The following is a 9,546-nucleotide window of genomic DNA, read 5'->3' on the forward strand; positions in this document are numbered from 1 at the left end:
CTCGGTGCTCCACCCGTGCCTCGCTCAGCCAGTGAGCAGGACCCGGTCTGTATGTGGGATCCGAACCCTTGGCGGGAGCTCCGCCACACTTCCCAAGCAGCGCACTATAGCAGTGTGCCACCGGGCCGGCCCTATTTCTTAACATCCAGCTTCTCACTTTGATGTGATGAGGAATGGTTTAATACCAAGAAGCCTAAGCCATAACCCAGGCTGCACCGAAGACATGTTCCTGAATCTGATCATCTGTTGTTCCACCTCTATACAACCATTGTGTATTTCTAGTTACTTTGATGTGTCTTCTCAGATTTAGCAAGGGAAACCTCCACAAGGACAGTATTTCTAAGACACAGGAGAAGTTCCAAGGGGTACATCTATGGGCTATGAAAACAAATTTGTATGTAAAATGTTAGCTACAATACCCGGAATTTTCTAAAAAGTCTAATAATATAGAATAATATGGAGAAAACACCTAAGCAGTTTTCTCTAATTCCCTAAATTGTAGATTACTATGAGCAGGACAGTTGGAGAGCCAGGACAGAGAAGAAGTGATAGCTATTCACAGGTAACTACCAAACACACAAGAAGCTATGACCATGATGAATTTAGGAAAATTCATCTTGAGCCACATGCTGAGCCAGCCCTTTTGTCAGGATGGTCAGGGAGAGTTGTGGGCGAGGGAAAGAGCATTGGATGGATGATGAGAGTGCGGCGTGGGGCGGGGGGGGGGACGGTGTTCAGGAGACCTAGATTCAAATCTAAGTTCTGCCACTGACTTACTGGGTAGTCTTGTGCAAATCAGTTACCTTCATGTTATTTTAGTTTCTTCCTCTCTGAAGTGGCTCTTTTGGACATGTTTGTCTCCTATATTCCTAAAAGCATGTGAAAGGCTGGTAGGATTTTGAATGGTAGAGCTGATGGAACAGGAAGTCTTCCAGGTGGAGAGCGCAACATTATTTAAGAAACAAAAAGAAAATAACATAAAACCCAAGAAGTGAATTCTTAACCATAGATCAATAGACTACATAAAATAATGATGGAGGTGGTCCAAGCGTGATTATCTGTGTTTTTCCCTTTTAAACAGTGGCCTTTCTCTGTATCCCCAGTGCTAATGTGATGCCTAATATAAAATTGGTGCTTGATGAATACTCGTATTTGTGAGAGGGAAGGGAAAAGGAAGGGAGAAAGAAGGGTAAGAAGGAAGGAAATTAATTGGTTCAGAAAATCCTCTTGCAACAGGTGTCACATTCTGTGGCAGAGATCCCTGTATTTAATGGCCTTTTATATCTGTAACAGTCTGTTTTAAAACAGAGCTATTTACTTAGAATGCTTTTATTATAAACTGTATTTGTGCTCAAAGGGCTTACAGCTGTGATAACTTTTAGAAAGTCCCTTAGTTGTGTGTACATAGCGTCATAAAAGGTCTTTCCTGCCCAGCCAGTCAATTTCATTGACTCAGATGGGGCCCCTTTGTGGATGAGCTATATCTTTTTCCTCCTTAATTTTTGCTGCAGACAATAAGTATTTTATGCCTGGAAAGATGATTCATTTATTCAAAATATGCTTATTAAACACCTCCCTAAGGCTAGGCAGTGTGGAATGTAGAGGTATATATAATGTAGACAACGTCTCTACCTTTGTGGAGCTTACTGGGTCATGGGGGAATTCCACATTTAATAAATAATTATGTGCTAATTAATAAATTGTAATTGTGATAAATGCTTTAAAGGGAAAGTACAGAAGGTTATAAGAGAAACCTAAACTAATTTAAGGGGGTGAAGTCAGGAAAGTAAGGTCAAATTAAAATTTTAATCATCTTAAATATATCTCCATTTCAAATATGGAAAGGTAAGATTACTCTATAGGTTGTTGATTATATTCTAGAGATCTCTAAATTAGGAAAGGCATAGGATATTTAGACGTTCAATACTTTAACAGATGACTGAAAAGGGAGACCTTATTTACCCAAGAACACATAGCTTGCTACTGGCAGGGATAGGACTTGGACACAGGTCTGCTAATCTTCCCATTACCTCTCCTCAGTTACTTGAAAAATAAGGAAATTATGTATCAAACATAGATCAGCGATAGCCAAATGAATTATTGTGGCCACTCTATACCAATTTGTGTGTTGGGTGTTGGGAATAGTTTACAGAGTAATGATTAGGCAAATGCAAATACAAACAGAAATACACAAAATATGCCTTATCAGGCTTGTTGTATCTAGTCCTAGTAAATCCTTAGTAAATAGACCAAAGTGAAAGATGGCCACGTAAGAGTTAGTAAAAATATATTTAAAGGAGAATGCTTCTGTTTCTTTAAAATATAAATGCTAACTGTTAGTACAAGTCTCCAATTAGAAGTTTTTAAAACCCATTTTTATTCATGTGTAGTATTATATGACATGTAAATTATTTTGATTGCTTTGCAGTCTTAAGGGTCTCTCAGGTTAAACATGGTTCCAGGTATTTTGTGCCCACATATAATTTCCCTGGCATACCCTTTCATCATAGATAGTATGTGTTGGGAAAATAGAATAATTTAATCAGGCCCCCTCACCGTAGGTCTGGTTAGGGGTGGTGCGGTGCATTCTTTGTAAATAAGTTTCGTGTGGATGGAGCTAGCACACATACTCGATGCCGCCACTTGCCTGGTGTTGACTGCCTTGGTCCTTGCATCCATGCTCTCAAACCTACGGGTCCAAGGACCTTTTTGCCAGTTCCCTAGCTCATAGACCTGCGTGTGAAGGGTTTGTGACTCAATCTGGACAATGGGCTCTAGGGGTCTATGAGCTCCAGACCTAGCCCTAGCTCGACAGTATGACAGCTTCAGGCCAGCAACATCTAATTCTTCCTATTTGTTAATTTGAAAAATTAGGAATCATTGAAATGTTACTATTTGTATCAGAGCTTTTGGAATTGGTTGGATTATTAGAACTAGAAGGAGTATTTGGCTCCGTGGAGAAGGCCAGTCTTGAATAGGTATTAGAGAGAGCACCTAAAAGAATGCTGAGCATATATTCAGCTGTTTGTAAGCATATAGTGAATTGGGGAGATGAAAAGTTAAACAGTGTTAACTTCAACCATATGAAATTTCCATTTTTATAGGTCAAAAACAGTCAAATATTGGTGACTTTATATGTTTCAGCCTAATACACAAAATGACCAAAAAGGGAACCCACACTCTAATGTAGACAGATGTCGTTATTAAGTTTAAGTACATGTATATTGGCTACAGTCCTGAACTTAACAAATGAGAAATTCTGTTAGTGAATTAACTTTTAATTTCATACGAAGTCATAATTTAAATGTTGGCACATGGTATAATCACTTTGGAAGCTAAAAATATTCTAAAAGATTTTCTGTTTAGATAACTTCTGTTATCCACTTCTTGAGTGTGAATGTGGTAGGGAAATACTTATTTGCTAGTCAAAGCTTTAGTGGTATGGTGTAGAATGATGTTAACCAAGGTGTTTTGCTTTCAGCCTCTTTCTGTGCTAAACGGGATTATTTCTGAGTATTTTATACTCCTTTCTAGTCCTTAGTCCCAATGCTGACAGTCTCCAAGTTTATCTTAGAAAAATCAAGAGAAAGGGGGAAGGGAACTAAAAAGTGTGAAAATGAACTAAGTGCCAGGTGCTTTGCTAGACAGTTTATACATTATTGTATTTAATTCTCACAGTAACCCTATAAGACAAATATTTTTATTTTACAATTGAGACTGAGACCTTGAGAAGTTAAATAACTTACACAACAAGGTCACACAGTTTGTAAGTAGTAGAGCTAGGATTCACACATTATTTTTTATTATGTACTATGATGGTCATCTTATTGTTTGTTTGCTTATTTACATCCTATACCCTTAAAAATTCCTCAGCTGTTTTAAACACTAAACAAAGGTAATTGAGCTTTTTATGATAAGATAACACAGACTCTAGCTTCCTGGTCCACCCAGAATGTCAGCACTCTGACCTTCAATAGTAGAGCTCCACGACTGTGGCTAGGAGTTGACTTCCTGTGCCATGACCTCAGGAAATAAATTTCCTTGACTTTATTTTAAAAAACAAACAAACAAAAAACAACAACAAAAGTTCCTTATTTAATTATAATAAATTCACGTAAGAGTAAGATGAGGGAATTATCATTGGTTTTTCCTTTTTTTAAAAAAAAAGGTAAAACACATTTGAATCTTTTTCTTTCTTTTAAGGATGAACGTGAAGCCAGAGAAAATGTGAAGAGAGAACAAGATGAGGCCTATCGCCTTTCACTTGAGGCTGATAGAGCAAAGGTAGGTTTGGTCAAGGTATTTCTAAGATATAGAGCTCAATCCTAAATAGTTTTTCATTATTTAAGTGCCAGTCCTTTTATTACTTTGATCCCTGAATATATTGGGTTTGCAATGGAGAAAGCTAGATTCAATTAACAGAAAAATTATAACTCTATTCATGGTTCTTAAAGCATGTTTCATTTTGACAAAATAAAGTTTGATGAGAATCAAGAAAATGAAAACAAAAATGAGCCTGGTATCTCTTTTATTTGTTTTTTAATTTGTCTGTGATAGAACCCAGCAACTTTTTAAAAGTACTTTAGGTGATCCTAATGTGTAGTCAGGGTGGAGAACCACTGATTTATTTAATTCTTCTTGAGCATCTGCTTCTGTATTGGGCATTGAAGAAGGAGAGGAAAATAAACAAGCCACAGTTTTTGCCCTCAAAGGAAGGTTTACAATGTGAAAGAGTAGATTAAGTCAAGAACACAGATAGCTGTAACATAAGGCAAGGATCCTAAGTGTTGTGAGGGGAGCACTGAGTTTTGTGAGACTTCAGTGAGCAGGAGTTTCAGTGGAAATTTTTTTCCAGCTTTTTTGGAGAGTCAGGAAGTGTGAATGTACTAGGGAATGTTTCAAATATGAAGTGGCATATGTGAACAGGTCAGAGAAAGGGGTAGGGAAGAAGTAGTAATATAAGCTAGCATCAAGGGGCCGGAAAGCATGGGGGATGGATAGAGGCTGATGTAAAAGAGAGCTTGAGGTTTGGATATTAGAGAGATAGCAGAAAAGGCCAGAAAGGAAGACCAAAAAAAGGTCCTGAAGGATCTTGAATTCCACATTACCCAGAGTTACCAAAGGTGTTTGAATAAGAGAAACCCAACATGATCAGAGAGCTATGCTTTGTTGTTGCTTTCATTTCTAATCTTCTTCTAAGGAGAAACATGTTTATTACCACAATGTATCTCTGAATTACGTAGTCATGTTTGGAATGAGCCCTTTGAATATAACTGGCTTCTTTTTCCTTTTTTTTTTTTCCTGGATAAATTTATTGAGTGCTTACTGTCTTTCTGTTTTATCAACAGAGGGAAGCTCATGAAAGAGAGTTGGCAGAACAGTTTCGCTTGGAGCAGATTCGCAAAGAGCAAGAGGAGGAACGAGAGGTAGGGAAGCATTTTAAGAAAAGCTATTTAAAAGCTGGGGTTTTTTCCTACTGTTTTTGATGCTGAGGCTGTTAATATTTCTTAAAACTTATTTCTTTCTACTTTTTCCCAGATTCATTTTAGTATGGAAGACCTAACCTTTCCTTAAAAGAGTCATTCCTGATCTATTGTTCAAAACTCTTAGAAAACCTGATCTTGTACTAGATTTTGTTATCTTTGGTTCATTTCTCTTTTTGTTGCCTTAAACAAAAATCCTTCCTGGATATTGTCTCACCCCAAGAATATAGTCTATATTTTCTGTCCTTTCCCCAGGCTTCACTTTACTCACCAAAAGATACTTGAGTTACTTCTATAACATCTTGTCCTGGGCTCCTAAATATGGGAAATCCATTTAGCTTGGCTGATATTTTTTCCTCCTGAATTCATGTCATGTCCATATCAATGTAGAGAATTTCTCATTCACTCATTTTGGAAACATTTTTTGAATACTTACTATGTACCCAAAATCTGTTAGGGGATAGTGGTGTAGACCTTGGTCCTGCTCTTCAGGAGTTCATAGTCTTGAAAAAATAGAATTAACAATACTATATGTAAAAGTTATAGAGGTATGCCTAAGGTACAGTGGGAACAAAGAGAAGGGGAGTCAAATAACTTCCTAGGAAGGCTTCACAGAAGAGGACTTTTAGAAATTTCTTCTAGACATGGAACTAATGGCAAAATTCACTTATAAAAAAAAGGAAGTCATCTAACAAGTGATGAAAAGGCCTGGAGGGCCCTAACTGAGGCTGAGGAAAACTCCGTTAGTCATCATTCTACGTCAAAAGATGCCACCCCTTTCATTTATTCAACACAAGTTTTTGAACAAGAACTGTGCTGAGCACTGCAAGGGAAGCAAATGATAATAAAACATTTTCTGCCTGCAAGAAGAGAGAACTTCTTGGAGGGAAGAAGATACATATCTACAAGTAACAGCAAATCAAGGAAAAATGTGCTAAATGACAGTGCAAAATGCGTAGGGAGTTCAGCGACGAGGGATAAATCTTTTACAGCTTTAATAATCAGACAACATTATAGAGGAAGTAATATTTGAGCTTGGTCTTGAAAGATGTATGAAACGTCACTATTTGGTAATCAAAGTTTTTTCATGTTCAAACATTTATTGAGTTCCTATCACATATACACAAGATACTATGCCTGACAAACCCTAGTCTGTGCACTCTGAGGACTCTCAATAATGGAAGGTAGAAAATATTTTGTTGACCATCTTCTGCGTATCAAGTATTCTGCTAGCTGTTTTACATATGTTTACTCATTAACCACTGAAACAAGCTACAGGGTTAGAAATTTCTCTTTACAAGTGAGAAAACTGGAGCTCATTGAGGAGTCACACATATAGAAAAGGAAACAGCTAAGATTCTCACCTAGGTATTTATGACTACAAAGCTCATGCTCTTTCTCATACTTCATTCCAGTACAAGGCCATATATTGTTGTGTGTGTCTATAGAAGTCATGTATGCTGAGTTTCACAAAAGTATAGATAAAGAAGAGCTTAGTCTCTATCCTGTTAGGCTATTTCAAGAAATATAGTTTAAAATTTAGGATTCTTGTTTCCTCATGCTCTCTTTCACTCATGCTTTCTCTGTTAATAGTATATTTTCAACCATACTGACTTGCTAAAATGTCAAGAGTACAAAATTAACTGCATGTTCTGGATCTGGAGTTTGACAGCATATGTACTTTCTCCTGATGATTTACCTAATTTACCCTGGGTAAAATTTTCTCTCTTTTCCAAATGTAAATAAAGCATGTCTGCTCATAGATGACTCTGTGTACATCCTTTAACATAACTCAATATATATGTTTCAGCTGTTGCCATATGAGTAGATAGGGTACAGGAGGAAGGAGGGCAAGTCAGATTTTGCAACTAGTTGTTACTTGCACTCGTCAGTTGATGTGCTTCCATGAAATGCAAGTTTGGATAATACTATCCACTCTATCCTCCCTCACCCAAGAGTCGTAATTGAAGACTTATAAATCCCACCATTAAGAAACACTTTATCTGAACTTAATGCAGTCTTGTCCAAACTTATTTGAACCCTTTTTTTTTTTTCATGGAACACCAATTAACATACGTTAGCACACTAGTGTACTACAAACACTCTTTGGGAAAAGCTGGTATTGTGCAACCTCTGAAGAAACTGAGACCTGGAAAGATTATACAGTTTGCCTATTGTCACCAAACTGGTTGAACACATAATCTGGATCAGAAGCCAGGTCACCTGATCTTTCACAGTAACACTACCTCCCTCCTAACTGGAAATCCTAATCCATATAATGACATTGAGAATCAAGAGTGGTTTTATTATTTCGATTATCTCCAGTATTTTGAAATCCTTTAGAAAAATGAAATATTGAATAGTCAAATCACCTTGGTCACAAGGAAATTCCTTAATGGTTTGTCTCATTTTGCTGTGCGATAACTGTTGGAATGAAATAAGTAAAATCTAAAAAGGTATAATGATCTGGTCCTTGGCCATGATAAGGAGAAAGGCTATAATACTATTCTGAAGAGAAAACAAAGAAATGACAGCAAATATCTCCCCTATTTTACTATTTATATATTTATTCTTTCCAAAATCAGTTTCAAGTAACTTATATAAGTACATGCAATTAAAAGGTATTTAAAAAGAAAGAATAAACATAGAAATTAGGGGAAAGGGCAAATAAAGGAAGGTAAAGCTAAGGTAAGATTAACAACAGATAATCCAGCACAGGGTCCAAATGTGTGGGGTAGGGTTCTGTATATTTGCTCAACATGAACCACAAAATTTGTTCTATACTTCTCTTGGTCCAAAACAAAGGAAATATGATAGTTTATATATTTCTTTGTGTTTAACATTAGACAAAGGCCAGTCTCTCAGAAAGTGCCCAGATTTTTTCTAGATTGAGACCTTAGGGCAATGTTTCCTGTGATTCCTCTTTAAGAGGAAGCTGTGCAATGTGGTAAACATTATCCCCAACTATATTCGATAGCTACAATACCAACTTTTTTTTTTTATGATTCAAAACATAAGGGCAAAGCACAGTTTATTAAAGTTATCTCTGCAAAGGCCTAGATAATACATTTTTTGGTACACCAATTCAAGAGGTGGATTTTATACTAACTACAGAAATGTGTGAACTATATATCCTCCAAGAAATCCTTCCTGAATATTGTTTTTTGTCACGGAGTTTTTAATAAATAGAGAAGATTTCAGCTAAGGTTTTTGACTCCCTGGTCTTATTCAGTCAATATTTAGCAAATATTTATCAATCTCCTTCTATATGCAAATCATTAAATCAGGTGCTGTGGATACTATGTTATGTGTGTGAGACATAGTCCATCCCTCAAGGATCTCACTGTCTAATGCAGGAGGGTGGTCAAATATAAAATAACTACAGGAAAAGATTCAATACTTTATAAAAACCATTTTAGTAGCACAGAGTGCGGAAGATATTTGGAGGAAGGAGGTGATTTCTGACTAGGAAGGCAACAAGAAAGTCTTCACAGAAGGAGGCGGCTTTGGAGGATTGGTAGGACTTTGGTGGTTAAAAGATGAAATAGAAGAACATTTTGATTGGATTGATGAACAGATGGATGGGTAGTTGGTTGGAGGGCAAAGGGAATAGCATGGGCTGGGTAATCCTGATCAAAGGGAGAAAGGCACAGGGCTTGCTTAGGAAACAGTACATGGACAAATCTAGACAGACTAATAAATAGAGCTTTGGCTAAATGGGCCAAATTTTGGAGAATCATAGGTGGGAGAGAATGGGCACAAAGCTATTCCCTTTTGCTGATGGATCCCTTAGGCAGAAAAAAAAGTTACATTTTTGCCTGTCAATTGCAAAGTTGTTTCCTTTTGCTCCTTGTTGGTTCCTCAAATAGAAAATGTTAAGTAGTATTAAAAACCATTAAGTGGGAGAATGGAAAAATATGGAATTAGAAGCTTAGCACTTTCCGGGCCGGCCCGGTGGCGCACTGCTACAGTGTGCCGCTTGGGAGCACGGCAGCGCTCCCGCCGAGGGTTCGGATCCCACATACAGACCAGTTACGGCTCACTGGCTGAGCGAGGTGCGGGC

The 9,546-nt window shown here is 37.3% G+C and overlaps 1 protein-coding gene across 1 annotated transcript in view; it reads left to right on the forward strand.

Annotated features, from left to right (window-relative positions):
- Positions 1-9,546, forward strand: part of LOC103598396 (FAS-associated factor 1-like) — a 180,344-nt gene that overhangs the window by 126,034 nt on the left and 44,764 nt on the right. The window contains exons 8-9 of the mRNA XM_008582388.1: positions 4,204-4,284; positions 5,349-5,426. Coding sequence (XP_008580610.1) covers positions 4,204-4,284; positions 5,349-5,426 — 159 coding nt within the window. The remainder of the gene's footprint in view (positions 1-4,203; positions 4,285-5,348; positions 5,427-9,546) is intronic.

Source organism: Galeopterus variegatus, unplaced genomic scaffold (genome assembly GCF_000696425.1).
Source record: "Galeopterus variegatus unplaced genomic scaffold, G_variegatus-3.0.2 Scaffold2596, whole genome shotgun sequence".
Lineage (NCBI taxonomy): Eukaryota > Metazoa > Chordata > Mammalia > Dermoptera > Cynocephalidae > Galeopterus > Galeopterus variegatus.